At 37.7% G+C, this 18,572-nt stretch overlaps 1 protein-coding gene across 1 annotated transcript in view; it reads right to left on the bottom strand.

Annotated features, from left to right (window-relative positions):
- Window positions 1–18,572, bottom strand: part of ARHGAP42 (Rho GTPase activating protein 42) — a 279,145-nt gene that overhangs the window by 68,048 nt on the left and 192,525 nt on the right. Inside the window, exons 5-6 of the mRNA XM_021062699.1 lie at window positions 12,322–12,423; window positions 4,764–4,874 (exon numbers count right to left, since the gene is read on the bottom strand). Coding sequence (XP_020918358.1) covers window positions 4,764–4,874; window positions 12,322–12,423 — 213 coding nt within the window. The remainder of the gene's footprint in view (window positions 1–4,763; window positions 4,875–12,321; window positions 12,424–18,572) is intronic.

The raw sequence follows: 18,572 nt of genomic DNA, 5'->3' as shown, positions 1-18,572 counted from the left end.
CATCACCGGCGTCAACCAGGGACTCCCCACTATCCTAGAAACTACACACAAATTTTATCCCCAACTGACAGATAAAAACCTGAGGCACACGGAATTTGAAACGTCAAGGTCAATCTCTTGTTTCTTCTAATTTTAAGGAATTTAAATAGCTTTACAAGGAGTTCCCATTGTGGCCCAGCATGTTAAGAACCTGACTAGTATCCATGAGGATGTGGGTTCAATTCCTCATCTCACTCAGTGGGTTAAGGATCTGGTGTTGTGATGGATGTGGCTCCAATTCGACCCTTAAAGTCTGGAGACTTCCAGGGCCATGGGTGCAGCCCTAAAAAGAAGAAAGAGCTTTACAATAAAACTTTCTAGGGTCATCCATTTTATTTGGTCAGAGCAAGCATTAAGAAGAATAAATTTTCGTAATCAAGCAGCCATTAAGGCAGTAGGTGGTACAAAACAATTACATTGGATTTAGGTTCTGGTTTCCTGGTTCTCCTCTTTCGTTAGGTTTGTGACCTTGGGCAACTAATAATCTTTCTGCAACTTAACTTCCTCATCTAGAGGGAAAACAATGACCAATAAATCTGTGGTGGCGTTCATGTGGGAAAACACATGATGCAGAGGAGGTGCTCAAAAAACACTAGTCCTAACTAAGTATGCTCAAAGGATGTAATGAAAACCTCCACAAACTGAAGATGAATGACCCATAGGGGAGCAAGGTCATAAAATTATTCTTTTGGTTTCCTGAGCCACAAACTTTCATGTACCCAAACAGACTACACAGACTTCTGAGACACTGGGCCTACCTCTCTCTCTCTCTCTCTCTCTCTCTCTCTCGCCCTCTCTCTCTTTTTTTTTTTCTTTTCTTTTTTTTTTTTTTTTTTTTTTTTTTTTTTGTCTTTTTGTCCTTTTGCCTTTTTCTAGGGCTGCTCCCACGGCATGTAGAGGTTCCCAGGCTAGGGGTCAAATTGGAGCTGTAGCTGCCAACCTATGCCAGAGCCACAGCAACACGGGATCCGAGCCACGTCTGAGACCTACACCACAGCTCACGGCAACGTCGGAACCTTAACGTAGTGAGCAAGGCCAGGGATCGAACCCGCAACCTCATGGTTCCTAGTTGGATTCATTAACCACAAAGCCACGAAGGGAACTCCCCACCTCTCTTCTATAGGCTGGGCTGGTCATGTTCAGATATTTCTACTAATCCCTCAAAATTCTCATACACTCCAGGCAACTCTGAGAAGTAGGAGGATCTTCTGATCAAGAGTCAAGAGGGGATGTTTCTCCCTCTCCGATCCCTCTTCCCCCTATTATAGACCTGAACCCATGTATCTTGTTGCCAAATCTGAAAAGACGCAACTAGCTCTGGTGGACAGAAACATCAAGTGAAACATAAAGGCAAAGCAATGTGAAATTTTAAATTAGTAGTCACACAAAGAGGAGAATTCAAACCAAGTAAAATTTAGTATTTTATTTGACACAATATATTCAAAAGATTCTTATTCCAACATGTAATCCATATAAAAGAGGTGTTTCACATGCTCTTTTTGGTACTAAGCCTTTGCAATCTAGTACGTAATCCACACTTAGAGCACATCTTAGTCTAGACTAGTCTCATTTCAATAACTTGAGATCTATACACAGGTAGTTGCTATCATTCTGGACGGTGCAATCTAGAGATCACACCGTAGTTACCATTACTTTCTTATAAAATATGACAAAAAGGGGGTGCCATTAAAATCATATAGTATGGAAACTGGGTTGAAAAAACTGGTTTCCTGTATACCTCAAAAATAATAATTTACAAAAAATATATACACGTCCCCTCTTTTTCCATATGTATTAGACCCTGCTTCTCCTGGGAATAATGATATGGTAGGAACATTTATTTATTCGCAATGCCACTTGAATAGTCTGTAGAAGTTTTATTAAAAGTACAAGCTGACGCTTGAACAATTTGGGAATTAAGAACACCTAACATTCTCATACACACGCCATCTGTGGACTTAACCAAACAGCGGATCATGTAGTACTGTAGTATTTATTGAAAAAAATTCACAAATAAGTGGGATCCATGCAGTTCAAACTCTGTTGTTCAAAGGTTAACTGTGGTAGGATCTTGACACTAGTTGAAACAATGTAAAATGACCTCAAATGATCACCATAAAGTAATAATAATATTTAATGGGAATCATCAGGACTATTTGTATTTTCTATGTGATATCATAAAATCTATAGGAGATAAGTTGCCTCCCTGAGGTATTTTGCTTTACTGCTTACTTGTTAAATCTCGGCTAAACTAGCTCATTTCTACAATATGAAACTTTAAGCAACAGGAATTGGATTTCTGCAGGGAAAAAAACCTGCAAATATATTAAAGTATCCTCATGCGTTTTTAGGTTTAGAGCTTGTGGGGGCTTTATTTTTGAAATTTTAAAAGCTTTTTTCTTCCAAATTAATTTGTAAATGCATAACCTAAAGAGCAACATATGCCCATGTTTCGTTGCTCCCACTTCTATTCTGAATACTGGGGTGGAAATTAAGTGAAACCCCATGGATGAGACTTTGTGGCTGGAAATGAGAACGAGACTAAACTGACACTACTATTTGGTTTGGCCAGACATTCTAATAGGAAAAATACAGCAGCCTGGAAAATATTTTGGAAGAAGGACAAATTTAACATCGACCTTGATTCTGGTGTCACCAGAAAGGCATGCATTACAGAGGACTTATCAGACCATCCGGTTTGGGAGATGGTCAAGGGAAAGAAGAAAACACTTTCCAATTGAAGGACAGCTTCCACTTCTCCGCCTATATTATCACCGAAATTCATAAATTCTTAGCATTCCTTCTGTGACCTGTGAGCAATTTTACAACCTTTTCTTTATATACCTGATGTCATCTTACAGAATGGTCCAGCCCATTGTTCCCAGACAGAATGGGCTATGAAAGAGGCTTAGATGGGGAAAGAGATTACCTTCATGCCTCTCTAGAAGAGAGAGATGCACCACAGTAGTAATAGGATTGTTCCAGGTGCAAGGAGGAACCACGCAGCGGGTGAGCACAGTAAGGGAGCGGGAAGAGGTAAGCAAGAAGTATGAATGAAAACCCTCAGAATTAATGGGGCACTCTAACAAACAGCTAAAACTCAGAAAGCCCTAGAAGCTGGCCATAAGAAGGAAGTTTGCCAGCAAGGAGAGAGGCTTCAAAAACCATGATGAGACTTAGGGACAGCACTTCTTCTATGAGAAGGGGAGTAGGAATTTTTGGTATTAGTCCTATGCCTTGATTAGGGATTGTTAGGCTGACCAGTTGTCCAGGAAGCTCAAATGAGTTCCAGAAGGGCCCCTAAAAAGTTTAATCCTCAAAGGATCTACTAAATAGGAGGTTATCTATTCATCCTAAGGGATTTAAGGATTTAGCTGTTTGGCAAACAGAGCTTAGCCAAAAGACTGGCATCACCACCAGAGGGTAAAAGTTAGATCTCTGAGCCTATGGTGTGGCCTCCAGCTCCTTAAATCCTAGCTGAAGAGCTGGTCTTAGAAACTCACCAAGTCCCCAGGAAAAGGTCAGGTGGCCCCAGCTGAAGGGGGAGGAGTACTGCAGAGGTGCTGGGAGCCAGGTAGAAGTTGACGACTCTGCCCACCTCTGCTCTGTACCAGTTTTCCATCCTCTTTAGGGAATTACTGACGAGTTTTCACCAGGAAATAAAATTTTCAAATATATTTTGAAATATATCTTCCCTTCCCTTCTTCTCATCACCTCCACTAAAACAGGAGTAGGGTATTTTATTTCCCATTATGAATAGATATTTTATAATCTGACATAGGAAGAAAAGTACGGCTTCAATTATTTATATATTTGATTACTTATATATTTGACCATTGCTACCCTATCATCAACCTGGGTTGAACATTATATATTAACAAAAGATTATCATGACAGTAAGCACTTACCCTGATTCATCACAGATGATACCTTAGGAAGATGCCCAATTAGGCAATATTAGGGTATTACTCGGGGAAAAAATGCTAAGAAGATGAAGTAAGCTTATAAAGACCAGCCACCTGTTCTTTTCTGTAATGCAGTTTACATTAGGGAATCCATTACTTCTTACACTGACTTAGGAAAATAAATGACTTCATTGGAAAGTCAGGCAGGTCCTAGCCTTGCAAGGAAGTGGGGCAGAACAAAGGAAGAAATACAGTCTTACCTTTTCTCCTTTCAACACGAAGTTCGCTAAATGTTTGGTAAATAAACCTCATCGTAGTGGTGAGGTTTATTCCCTAAGGTATATGTGATATACATGCTTTTATTTTTAATTTTAGGTTTTTCATTCAATAGGTTGTTTTTAGAACAGTTTAGGTTTACAGAAACAACAAGCAGAAATTATCAAGTTTAGCCCCTTAGCCCCTACATACAGAGTTTCCCAATATTAGCTTCTTGCATTAGTGTCATATATTTGTTACACAATATAACCTAATACTGATACACTATTATTAAAGTTCATAGTTTATATTACACTTTACTCTTGGTGCTATACATTCTATGGGCTCTGAGAAATGAGTGATGAATGACATGTATCCGCCGTTGCAACGCTGTAAATCAGTTTCATTGCCCTCAAGTGCTCTTCGCTCTACCTACTCACCCTCCCCCCCACTCCTCTCTCTCCTTTTATTTTTAAAAATCATAATTTTCAACAGAAAAACACCTCAAATTTTGTTTTGGAAGATGTATCATACCTACTATTTCATAGGGGAAATAAATCTTACCGGTTCAACAAATTCAAACTTCTTTTTTTCTTGAACCTCTTGAATTTTAAAGACATATTCTAATGACGCTTCGTAGAAGTTTTGATGTTCTCGGTCAATCTGTGTATCCGCCTAAAAAGCATAAAAAGGAAAATCATGACAGGGATTGATTATTAAAGTTTGTATGTCAGAGACAGACTCAAATCCTGTTCCATTCTGAAATCTTTTTAAAATGTTAAATCCTATAAAAAGTTTGAATTTAGCAATGTTTTGAGACTGCAGAGACTAGGAAAACAGTCCTTGACCACAAAAGCTTACAGTGTATTGAGTGGGAAGAAACACACACACACACACACACACACACACACACACACACACACACACACAGAGTAAGCATACTCTACATTCCAAATACATATTATAAGAGGTATACAAATATATATGGAAATTTATGGGATCACAAAAAAGGAGACTAATTTGGGGAGAAAATGATGGTGGTCTAATTTTTTAGATGAATAACTGGCTGTGAACATTCAAAGATACAGAAGGGGTCACTCTCATGAAAACATAAAGAAGGATAAGAATCTGGAAGTTTGTCTTCAGAGCAAGTAAATGGAAGGAAAGAGGGAGAAGCAAAGTTATAATTACACTATATAAGACCTTAGAAAACTGCACAATGTTTGGATTTTAATCAAGGAAGAATCATCTGAGAATGGTAAGCAGTAGAGTCTCATCATTAGATAACCTCTAACAAAGATAATACTAGCAGCAGAACCCCCCAGTTGCAAGGTTCTAAGCAATGAACCATGCTCCATCAATGCCATGAACATCTCTTCTCTCTTATCTGCCAACTATCATCCTTGGATGTGGTGTTTAAAGCTGCCTTCAGTTTAGGAGGGAGGCATGATTTTACTTTTCCTGCCTAGCTTCACACTCCTGGCTGGCAGCTGAGATTACCAAAAGCAGATGAAAAGAATGGGCTCTCCAGAATACTAAGGATCTGCCAACAACAATGTGGGAATAGAACATTGCTTTTTGAGTCACTTTACAATAATAATTTAACAAACTAAAGCTTGAAAAAAGAGAAAATGAGGTTTGTTGGCTTAGACATCATAGCATCTTAAACGTCATTTGAAAGAAAGAACTTTAAAAATAACTGGGTATACTTATCACTTACCATGCAATGATTTATATAATTAAAAATAACCTGATATTATAAGCAACTCAGTGATTTTTAAACTTGAAGATTCCAAGTTTCTAAACTGAAGCTTCCATTTACTTTAAAAAGGTAAGTTCATGTGTCAACTAGCACATGGAAAAAAACTAGAATGTTGAGATCTCTTTGAAGCCTAAAATGATTATTCCTGGTCAACAAAGCTGTGCAGAAAAGAGTTATTAGCAAAGCAGGCATGAATACTCTGAAATACTTTGAAAAGTCTGCTTATAAGGTTGGCCCTTAGCCGGCAATGGGAATATAGATTTTGGGAGGGTTCTCGCCAGCCTAACAAGTAAGAGTAGTTCACTCTGCTGAACCTGTCTGTGCAACAATATGGTTTATTTTGAATACCTGCTTTCTTTCTGAGAGTCCAGAATTTGGGTACATGAAGAGCAGAAGGTGCCTATGTGACCAGCCCCCAGTCAAAACCATGGACGCTGAGTCTATGAGTTTCTAGTAAATGCCATTTCACATGTATTGTCACAGTTCATGGCTGCGGAATTCAGTGTCTCTCTACTGGAATAAGATTCTTGGAAGCTTGTGCCTAGTTTCCTCCACACTTCACCCCATGCATCTTTGCTGATTTTTCTTTATATCTTTTTACTGTAGTAAATCATAGCTGTGAGTCCTCCTAGCAAATCTCCAAACCCAAGGGTGGTCTTGGGACCTCTGCAGGTAAGAGTATTATATAATTTCCTCAGAAACTCATCTGTCATGTGCAATCCCATCTCATCCAAGGGATGGGCGGTGGTCGAAGAAGGATAAAAGAGAAATAACGAATCTTGAGATTTGCCAGTCATACTTTCTATCACCACCAATCCAGACAACTGAATTCAAAATACCAAATCTGCTTCAAAAGGTCATCTAGAATGCACAGTGCTAAAGGAATACAACAGCTTAATTCTTTTTCAGTACAAGATTTAGAAAGACTTTCTTTTACCTGAGATGAATCTGTTTATCACTTAAGCTTATAATGTATGAGTCATTAGCAGACACTCACTTATACCCACTAGTAACTGTTGTCATATATTTTTCACTGGAGAAGTAGGATAACTAAGCAATTTATTGTCCAAACTTTTAAACCTCAAAGGAAATAGTATTTACACGAGAACAACAGGTATAAACTGTTGTTTATGTGGCGAAGGCATCCTAGTAAGAAACTAGGTTAATTATATAAGAAAACCATATAGTTCCACAGATACCTAAATTCTTCCCCAACTTGCAATAAGCTATCTCAATTCAAAAGAGAAGAAAACACCTCAGCTGAAATTTGTTGAATCATCCCCAGAGGAGAAAGGATTTAAGCCGGAATGGAGAGGTTCAGAGCAGAAGGAGGTAAGAGGAGAATTTTAGTGAGGCGATAAAGTCAGAAGAAGTTATGTTTTGGTAGCTAGGTCGAAAGGGTTTGTTTGCAACAGTCAGAAATGAGAGTTGAGACAGAATAGAGAGAATGAGTGCAAATGTCATCCCACAGATGGTGCAAAAGCCTGAGGAGGGTGTGGACCAGATGAGAGCTGAATTTCAAGAAGATTTAAGTAAGGACAGTGTAGAATGTACTGCTTCTATGGAGAAGCTGGGGGAATGTGAATACAAGGAGATCTCTAATTTAATAAAGGTAAAGGTGTCAGTGTGTCCCTGGAAGAGAAGTTAAAGGATGTGACGTGTGTGTAAGAAGCAAGAGGTGGTAGGGAGGGGGAGCCAAAGATATTTTTTTTTTTTCTTTTCCCATACAAATTATCAAAGAATACTGGGTAAAGTTCTCTGTGCTACACATCAGGTCCCCATGGGCCAGTCATTCCATATCCCTCAGTCTGCATGTGCCAATTCCACATCCCTCCCCCCTACCACCTGTCCCTTTTGGTAATTTTGATGCGAGAAAAAACACCAGCATGAACAGAATTCAAGAAATGAGAAGCAGGAGCCAGTCTGAGAACATGGTGATGTGTGAGATTTCACATGTATCACTAAGAAGTTATAGTCTGAAGTCCTAGGAACCAGTCAGTGGACAGTGCAAGGTGGTCAGGCATGACAGGGGGAGACCCTCGCTAAGAATGACAGCCAGCATGGAAGGAGCAGGCTACTGGGGACACAAAGTGAAGGATAAGAATAGAGCTATAGGGTAGAACCTGAGGGATTTCCTTCATCCAGGAGGAGGGGATTAGAGCAACCTATTGAAAACTTCTTTAGTGATAGGTAGAAACCCCAAAGCCAGGGTTCCTAAAAGGAATTCTTTTCTCCTTTACTTTTTTTCCTCACTATAAACGTCATGCATATTCATTACTCTAAGCTTATTCACTGTTCATTACTATAACAGGAAAATGTAAAGATAATAAAAATTGCAGTCCCACTATCAATATTTTGATGTGTAACATGCACACACACACAAACTTACTTTAAAAAACCTGAAAAGCAGTGTACATTCTGGTTTAAACCTATTTTTGTTTTCTCCACTTAGGTTAATGAATACTTCCAAAGGTCTTCAAATGACATTCCAAATAAAACTTTTCACGGTTATATCAATTCTGGCTTTGGCCAAGCTATATTTGTATATTTATCCCAACCATTCTTCTGTGCCATTTCAGATGTTTATAAAATTTGCACTGTGAATAACTCTTGGATCAACATATTTATACAATTTATTTTTATGCTAATTTCTGATCATTTCTTTTGGGAAAATTCCTATCAATAGAAATCATTTCAACCATCTTATATATATAAGGTTGACTGAAATATGATGTCAAATTTACGTCGTACGTTACCAAATGATTTCATATTCCTACCAGAAAAGCAAAAGTATGCCAGTTTCTCATCTTTACTAACAATGGACATCAACTTTTAATACATTAAAATAACATGCTGCTATTATTACATTGCATTTTTTAACACACATGACATTGAAACTTACAATATTTATTATGGTTTATATTTCTTCTTTGATGAAATGTCCTTTCATATTCTTACCCCATTTTTCTTCTACTGAAGTCTTTATCTTTTTCACACTGATTTGCAAATCAATTTTATATGTAAGAGATGGTTCTCCTATATCATACGGTGTATAAATTCACCAACACTTTGCCTGTTAATTTGATTTCATATCTTTCAAAATAGACAGAACACTTTAATGCATTCGGGTCTTTTTACATTTCCTTTATGATCTCTCCCTCTCATTTCATGCTTAGAAAGAAATTATCATTCACATATCAAATATTACTTCCTTTCATCTACTGCAAAGCCTGTGATTTTGACGAATCTGTTCCAATTGTTTACTCCAATGATCCACATAATTGACAGCCTTGGAGCTTTACCAACACAAGCTGACCCCTAATTCAGTCGTGGTAATGTGCAGTCACTTCTTTTCCACAAGCAAAATGAACAAGGAGTCCGCTGTGCCAGCAAGAAGGCACAGAGGGATCTTTCTGAGAACAACTTAATAAGCTTAGTGCTGACAGAAGGACCAGGACTGGTCTGGAAGGGAACGGATGACTTTTAATGCCATGGTACAGAATTAAATACGTTATGTGGCAGCATCTCCTTATAACAGGTTTGATTCCTAGAAGGATAGAAGGGGGGGAAAAGGCTATTCTTTTTCTTATCTACATTATGAGGAGCGGCTTTGCACAATATTTGTGTTGTACTCTATTGTGGGCTGTGCCTCCTGGAAAAAAAGAAGTGGGGGGGCGGTGAGGCAAGTGGAGGATGTTACTAATCAGATTATAGGTTTTTCGAGCATCCAACTAAACAGAGTACTGGAATGGATATTCTATTCTATCAGAGCCTAAGGGATCAAGGCCTACTAACGAGTATTCAATACTGAGCTAAGTTGTCAGGGAAAATTAAAGAGTTACTTTTAGAGGACTTTTAAAATTATGATAAAGTTAACATCGATGATGGTTTAAGTAATGTCTTCTCTAAAGTTGGCCTCTCATCTTCACCAAGAACCTTTTATAGACTCTAAAAACTACCCTTGACTTTGAGGCAGTCAGTTTTTATAATTGCACCTGGCCACAGCCCTTGGTACATGACGGTGCCCTAGAGATAATCAAGGGAGCCTTTTCTACACCTGACTTCATCTATAGACTGCACTTCCTCTTAGGTTTATTCTATTGCAAAGTTTAAAGAGACATGTGAGCATTTAAGAAGTTTGGAATATGTGAACATAATATTAAATAACATAGTATTTTATAAGATTAAATATGTCCATGAAAATTAATATAACTTTCCTTAATAACAGACATTTCTTCATTTCACTTTAGTCTCAAAACCTTTCCATAAGCATATAATTGTGTATTAAATTATCCTATTTTAATAGCAAGTGTTAATAACAAGATCTTGGTTATAATGAACACATGTTTAAATAACAAGTCTTCCTGACATTAAACATTTTGAAGTAAAGAAATCCAATTCCCTCAGGGGAATATAGGAATACAGAAATGAGGAATCAGAAGTAAATACGACCCTCTGTGCCTTTTTGATTACAGTTCTACTGCATCTAAACTGTAACTCATCAAGCAGACCTTGTGGCTAAACATGGAGATCAGAAAAACAGGACTAAGAGTATGGAGGGCAGAGGACCAGGTTGAACTTGGAAAGCAGTTCCAGAAGGGAGGTGGCTTTGCTGGAAGATCAGGATGAGGCATTGGAGGTTCTCTACTATAAGCCTGAGAAGTTCAGAGAGGAGAGTCAAAAGGGGGCTTTAAAAAAAGCCAATCAATCAATGGAAAAATGGGCAAAAGACCTGAATAGACTGTTCTCCAAGGAAGATATACAGATGGCCAGCAAACACATGAAAAAATGCTCAACATCGCTGATTATAAGAGAAATGCAAATCAAAACTACCATGAGATACCACTTCACACCAGTCAGAATGGCCAGCATTAATAAATCCACAAATAATAAGTGCTGGAGGGGCTGTGGAGAAAAGGGAACCCTCCTACACTGTTGGTGAGAATGTAAACTGGTACAGCCACTATGGAGAACAGTTTAGAGATACCTTAGAAATCTATACATAGAACTTCCATATGACCCCGCAATCCCACTCTTGGGCATCTATCCGGACAAAACTCTACTTAAAAGAGACACATGCACCCACATGTTCATTGCAGCACTATTCACAATAGCCAGGACATGGAAACAACCCAAATGTCCAATGACAGAGGATTGGATTCGGAAGATGTGGTATATATACACAATGGAATACTACTCAGCCATAAAAAAGAATGACATAATGCCATTTGCAGCAACATGCATGGAACTAGAGACTCTTATACTGAGTGAAATGAGTCAGAAAGACAAAGACAAATACCATATGGTATCACTTATAACTGGAATCTAATATACAGCACAAATGAACATCTCCACAGAAAAAAAAAATCATGGACTTGGAGAACAGACTTGTGGCTGCCCGACGGTAGAGGGAGAGAGTGGGAGGGATCGGGAGCTTGGGGTTATCAGATACAAGTTAGAATAGATTTACAAGGAGATCCTGCTGAGTAGCATTGAGAACTATGTCTAGATACTCACTGCAACAGAACAAAGGGCAGGGGAAAAAATGTATACATGTAAGAATAACTTGATCCCCATGTTGTACAGCGGGGAGAAAAAAAAAAAAAGGAGGCTTTGCATGGTACAAATTCAACAATTCCCAACACACCAGCTCCAAAATACACCAATGGACACTGAGGGGAACTATGGGGAATGTTTAGAGATTTGATTGCTGCCAGGGTAAAAGACAAGAGCCCCCCTTTTTTCCCCAAACATATTCTATCGCTAGATTGGGAATTACACTATTTCTCAGTAAAAGGACTATATGAGTTGACTGGTTATAGTAAAAACACTACCATTGAGAAGAACAGATTTCCAAAAAAAAAAGAAGTGAATTCTCTATATACATACACTGTACATGTAAGTAATATATTTCTGTTGATCTGTTCTTTCAGAAAATTAACATAAAATAATTGAGATTTTAAGACATGTAACTGTGTATCATTTCCCCCGCAATGCTGATGTAACACCTTAAAAACAGATATTTTTAACTAACTATAAATGCTAGAACATGAATTTGGTAGGTTTTGCTATTTAAAAAATGCCCAACAAGAATAAAAGGAAAGAGTCTTATTTCACTCTTTCTCACTGTTGAAGGAGATACAAATCTTTCCCTTGGGACTGTTCATATTAAATATTACAAGGCATGAAAAATTCTCAGCACAGTGCCTGTCTGTAGTAAGTGCTCAACTAACTTAAACAGTCTTATGGTCATTATTTTATTAAAGAGGAGCAGATTCTGAGATAACTTCTACTTTTGGAAATTAGAACTTTGCATGACAACGCTAATGCCCTTTCCACATTTCAACTGGAAAAGCTTACCTCTTGCAAATGGGATTCTTTTTTCTTTGCAGACAAATTTAAATGTTTGTCAAGAATAGAATAGTATTTTTCACTCTCCTTGTCAAACTTCTTCTTTCCATCCTAGGGGAATCACAAAAACAAGAAAACATTCAAATTAGAGGATCAAGAAAAACTCGGTTTTCATCATTCCCATCCAACATCCAATACAATTATTTTATAAAGATTTAGTGAGTTTCAAATGGGCGTAAAACTTGATGAAGCAGAGTAGGAAGAAGGATGTAAAACAAAAATCTTTGGAATATGTATGCTGCTCTCAAAGAAGTTCGTGGAGCTATAGCATGGAGGGGGCAGGCTAACTATGGCAGAATCCCTTTGAGCATTTTATTATTGATTCTCACCAACAGCTTCTGACCTAGTAAGTCTGGAACAGGACTCAGAGAAAATGTCTCTTTTAGGCTTTTTGTGATTCAGATGAGTTAATATACCACCAGTTTAGAGAACCACTCACACTCTTGACAAGGGCTCACAATATTTCCCAGTCACAAAAAAAAGATGCCTGAGATTTCAAATAATTCATTCTTGACAAGAAGGAGAGACCTTCAAAAGCTGGTGCATGAAATAATTAGAACCGCTCACTCAAATTGAAAAGATTAGCAATATCCATATCATATACTCAACGTAACTCAGACAGCTGACCTTTGCATATTCCTAAAACGGCATTATTTTGTAGGGATAGCTACAACCAGGTTGGCCTTTTCTGGAGGAGGAGGAGACTTTACCTTTCATCCTATAACATACTTCCATAGAAATGCAAAGAGAGTAAAATGCTAAAGAGAACAGGACATGCCTGGGCATATGATTTCTCCAACTATAAATATGTTATCTACCAGGTATGTTTTTTTCCATTGATGGGTCCATATGAAATAAATACTAGATGACCACACTTGCTTTTATTTCAGTGTTTCTTGAGTACAATGTCTGGACCACTTCAGTCAGAGTCAAGTATTTTAAAGCCTATTCAAAATGGAGATTCCTATTCCCCCCATAAAGACATTCAAACATTATTTTTTACAAGCTCTATGATGATAATGCATAATGCTTTGCTTAATCTTTCCCCTAAGTATCAGGAGATTAATTAAAAACAATGGACGGAAGGATAGAGGGATGGATGGATGGATTGAGGAGAAGCAAGGCGTAAGGAAGGTTCAGAAGTAGGAGAGGAAGAGGGAAGACAGTCAGGCTTTGGGTCTGCCTTTCTCAAGACTCTGAAATTGTCAGAACAGTTGAATACATCCAGGTGAGACTATTTTGATCCACCAGCATTCTAAACTTTTTATCTACTCATATATTTCCAGGAACCTATCACGATACAGCTGTATAGACAGAACTTTAGAAACTTAACTGGTAAAACTGCTTTGAATGGGAAGAACAAGTAGGGTTCTGCTGCAAAAGTTCTAGTCACTTTTAGACCTTTGAAGAAGTACTGATATGTTTGTACGTTATAGGATTATACTTGTAAGGGGGGGGGGCAGTGTCAAAATCTCCAAAGGATTTTTACAATTTAAGGAGAAAATGTGCCCCTACCAAGAGGAATGGGAAAATAAAAAGTGGCATTCCCATCCAAAAAGGGTCTGTTGAGGAACTCACACAACAAAATGTGGAGGGGCAGACCCTAAAGGCAGCAGAGAATCCCAAGGTCTAAGATGGGGAGGAGTGTGTCCTGTCCACTGTTAAAACAGATGTATTTCATTGTCAACTCAGTGGATATTATTCCTACTCTTAATCTGGCATCTCATGTCCACAACTGACTTGCCCAAGCAACCTTTTCCAAGTCCCTCTCATTAGCCCTCTTGAGCTCCAATTCTTTTTTCTCTGTAGACTACCTCCCCTCTTATGTAAATGCTCATCTCTTCCAATACCACGTGTTCAGGCTAGACCTAATCTTAGCATCTAGCTTAAACAGACTTCATTCATGAGTCCCCTTCATCAACTCTCTCTCCTTTTTGAATGTTCACATAGCCTTGTATATGCATTTCTTATGCTATTCGTGTCCACACTGTAGTAGGGAAATTTATGCATATGCCCTATCCTCCTTAAAGTTGGCAATTTGAGAGGATGCTCAATAAATACATAATGAACAAGTGAAATTATTCCTCCTATAACACTGGCCACCACAGTCCTTCACACACATTCCATTTGTTCAAAAATCCAATATCCATGATATAAAGGGTCAATTCTGCACAAATAGCCTTAACTCAATCCCAATGATACATGAACGTTGGGGAATGACCAGCTGCCTTACAGGAGAGTACACAAAACTGACTCACTTTCATCTTACAAGAGGAGGCTTCAAATTTCTCACTGTGCATAGAAGAAAGTAGTCGGGGGAGAAGAACACAGCTGTGGTGACTACACTTGTATCTTTGTTTTTCAGTCAGTGCTTGATGGCATTTTTGGAAATGTTAATTCAGTGCCAATGCATCAGCATTCTTGGCAAAACAAAAATCATTCCCAGAAGCACTTCCTGGGCTCCTATTCAAACCCTGACCCTCACACATCAGATCCGCAAAAGAGCTCTACTCAAAGGTTCCAGAGATGTAGACAACAAAAACACACTCAGTTCTTGCATAAAATTAAAGAACTGAGTTGAAAGAGTAGGCCACATGAAGGACAACTATAATCTAGGGAAGCATGTTCTTGAAAACAAAGAACACTTCTTGCAACTCACATCTTCCCCCAAAAGCCATGATTTACTGCTCATATAAGTCAAGTCTTATTTGGACTTAGTAACTTAACACTACACACCTACCTCTTGTCTTTTGTGTTACTTGTGGATATCAAGCTAAGAATTTTCTCTGAAACCAGTGCAGCAGAAGAAAGAGAAAAATAACGCATGAATATTTACTAAACTTCAGACATAATCACTGTGTCTTCTTACTGTCATAGCACGACTCAAAAAAAGGAGACTATGTTATAATAGTGTGACATTTTCTGTAAACCTCTAAGTGCATTTGAACTAGGCAGCCATGTAAAATGAAGTCACGTATATGTGTGATGTATGTTGGTATGTGTGTGTATTATCAAATCTTAAAATATACCATCGAAAATGGCAAATTAATTCCCGAATCCTACTATAGCAGGCAAAAGTGCAAGATAAGTTTAGGGTCTGCAGTCAATTTGTTTTCCAAACTACACTGTATTTTCTCTGAACATGTGATCACATTATCACTTAGCTTCTAAGATTAGCCACTGTGGTCATGCCACACTGTCACTGCACACCCTGAGGTAAGAAATGGGAGAAAATCCCCAGGTGTCAGTTTCACTCTTAATGTTATATCTATAACAAAAAATAAAATATTCATATAGACTATAGGTCTATCACGCAGATAAAAAGTATTATATACAACTGTTAAAAACAAGGCCAAACCAGTGCCTTCTTTGACCACAAGAGGGTACCAATGGTGAAGAATAGACTCTACCACAACATTTAGAAAATCACCAACAGAAATTCTCAAAACATTATCTAATTGCATTTTCTCTATAAAAGACTACTACAAAACATTGTTTAAATAACTGTCTAGGCAATCTTTATTTTAATGTTTTAACCATGATAAAAATTTTCTTAAGTAAAGGAAATGAGAAAATATTTTCTGTATTCCTTTTTTAAAAGTGGAGGATTTATGCATCAGATTTTTAAGACAATTTCAAGGTTATAATTGCTACACAGGATACTGCAAAATTTTGCATGTGACTATTTATGTCATTGTTAGTAATAATAATCAGCCAAATAAGTGGCATGCATATATTTTGAAAATTCTTCAAGTGAATGCAGGGTATAGAAACAGTAATATGAAGAGTAATCCTAAATACCAACAGTTAAATTTCTATTACAGAAACACGTGTAATTCTTATAAACTGGCACTGTGCTAGGTGCTGAAAGGACAAGATACAGCCCTAACTACTGATCCTGGCTAGACTTTTTCCTCTCTGATCACGGGATTTACTCACTGATCAGAAGAGCAGCCTGAAGTAACATTGTTTCTAAGTCTCAGAAGGACCAGATGCTTGGATATTCTGACCACTTGCTACAAGGGAGTTTCCTGAGGCCCAAGAGATTCCTGGTGTCCAGAGACCCAGATTGTTGAGAATCCCCGAAGAGCTTTCACAGCAATGTTCCTCCTGTGGGTCTGTACCCAGCTGCTCACTCTTACTTTCTGCAAGCCATTCCCCACCACGTTCCTCCTTCTCAATCTGCTGAAATATGTCTATATTCTTCCAAAAGGGCTCCTTCCTGGGGAGCTGCGCTAGCATAATTCATTACAACTCCTCCATTCCAATAATCTCCCCACTCCCACCACCAGGATAATCAGATTCCTAAGAAACAAAGGTTTCATAATTGCTTTTTTAAGGAATGCCTACACACTGGAAAGACAGACAGACAGATAAAAATATATGTGAAGGGAGTTCCTGCTGTGGCACAGTGGGTTAAGAATCCAGCCTTATCTCTGCAGCATCTCGGGTTTCTGCTGAGGCATGGGTTCAATCCCTGGCCTGGCTCAGTGGCTTAAAAGGATCTGGCACTGCTGCAACTGGGGCATAGTTCACCCCTGTGGCTTGGATTTGATCCCTGGCCTAGGAATTTCCATATGATGTGGATAAGGCAAAAACAAACAAACAACATATATATATATATGAAGGATATGAATGAATAACATACAGAAAAGGAAAATCAAAAGGGTAACAAGTACATAAAGAGTACGTAATTAAGAGGATTAGGAATTAAGAGAAAAGCAAGTTAAAATATTGAGTTATCACATTATATCTATTAGTTGTTGATTAGCAGGAGTTAGGAAGGTAACACTACGTGTTGAGTGTATGTGGAGATACAAGGACTTTTATAAATGGTGAGATTGTAGAAAGGCACAGCCTTTTTAAAGAGAAATGTTGCACTCAACATTTCTAAGTGGCATATACGTGTGCCCTAAGAACCAGCTTCTGAGTGTACACCCCCAAAGATGCTCACGGAAAAGTCCATAAGAAAACATGAATGAGGATATGCATTTGTGGGAATAGGAAGATAGCTGCAGTATTTACTTGTAGACATAAATGAATTAGAATCATACCATGAAGAGGCAGGCATGAAGTAAATATTACAAGTGGGTGGATCTTAAAACACAATTCTGAGTGAAAACCATAAAACACAAAATAGATAAATAATACAAAATCATTTATGTAAATTAAAAAGCCATGCATAGAAAAATAATACCCATTTTATAAGAATGTAAGACAAAAACAGACACACTAAACTTATAAGAATGGTTACTATATATGAAAGAAAATGTGAATGAGGTATGGGTAAATGAAAAAAACAATTGGTCTGTGAACTAAAAAGCAAACAGTTGAGAAAAGATAAGAAAATTAGGAGATTAATCAGGAAACCCAACATCTGACTAATAGAACCACTGGAAGGAAAAAAATGTGAGGAGGGAGTTACCTAAAAAATAATTCATGAAAATTTCCAGAACAGAAAAAAAAAAGTATCCATATTAAAATGGCACAATGTGGACAATGAACAACAAATGAGAAATACTCACAAGATCTATCATATAGTATTACAAAACCACGGATAAAAATCAAAACCTAAAAACAGGCCAAATAAAAGTCATCAGAAATCAACAATGAATCCACAAGAACATTACAGGAAATTACAAAACAAAGGTGCAGTGCCTTCAAAATTCTGAAGAATAATGAATTCCAACCTAGATTTCTATATCCAAATTGTCGATCTAGAGGGTGAAATAAGAATATTTACCAACATACAAATATACAAAAGATTTACCAACCATGTACCATTTCTCAGGAAGATACTGAGTGATATGCTCCACTAAAATGAAAGAATAAACCAGAAGAGCAAGACATGGGATCTAGGAAAACAACAGTTTAACGAAACAAAGAAAATTCTCATGATATTGGTAATACGAACTTCCACTAAAAAAAAAAAGGACTCATAAGCCTATGAACTTTAAAGCAACCAGTTGTGACGAGAGTTCCAGGACGAATGTTTCTTTCAAAAAAATGGATACGATATCTGATGTATACAAATATACCAAAATGTGCTTCATAATTACATTTGTACATTTGGGAACAGAGAATTTTATGCAAAATTTAAAAGGCAAGTATTAAGTCTAGGAAAAAATCTCTTCTTATGTGTATATGAATGGTTGAGTTTCAAATAAGGGAAATGAGTGACAGCGATGGTATAGGGGACA

Source organism: Sus scrofa, chromosome 9, assembly GCF_000003025.6.
Source record: "Sus scrofa isolate TJ Tabasco breed Duroc chromosome 9, Sscrofa11.1, whole genome shotgun sequence".
Classification (NCBI taxonomy): Eukaryota; Metazoa; Chordata; class Mammalia; order Artiodactyla; family Suidae; genus Sus; species Sus scrofa.
Note: the sequence above shows the minus strand (reverse complement) of the source record. Positions and strands in the feature narration are given on the sequence as shown.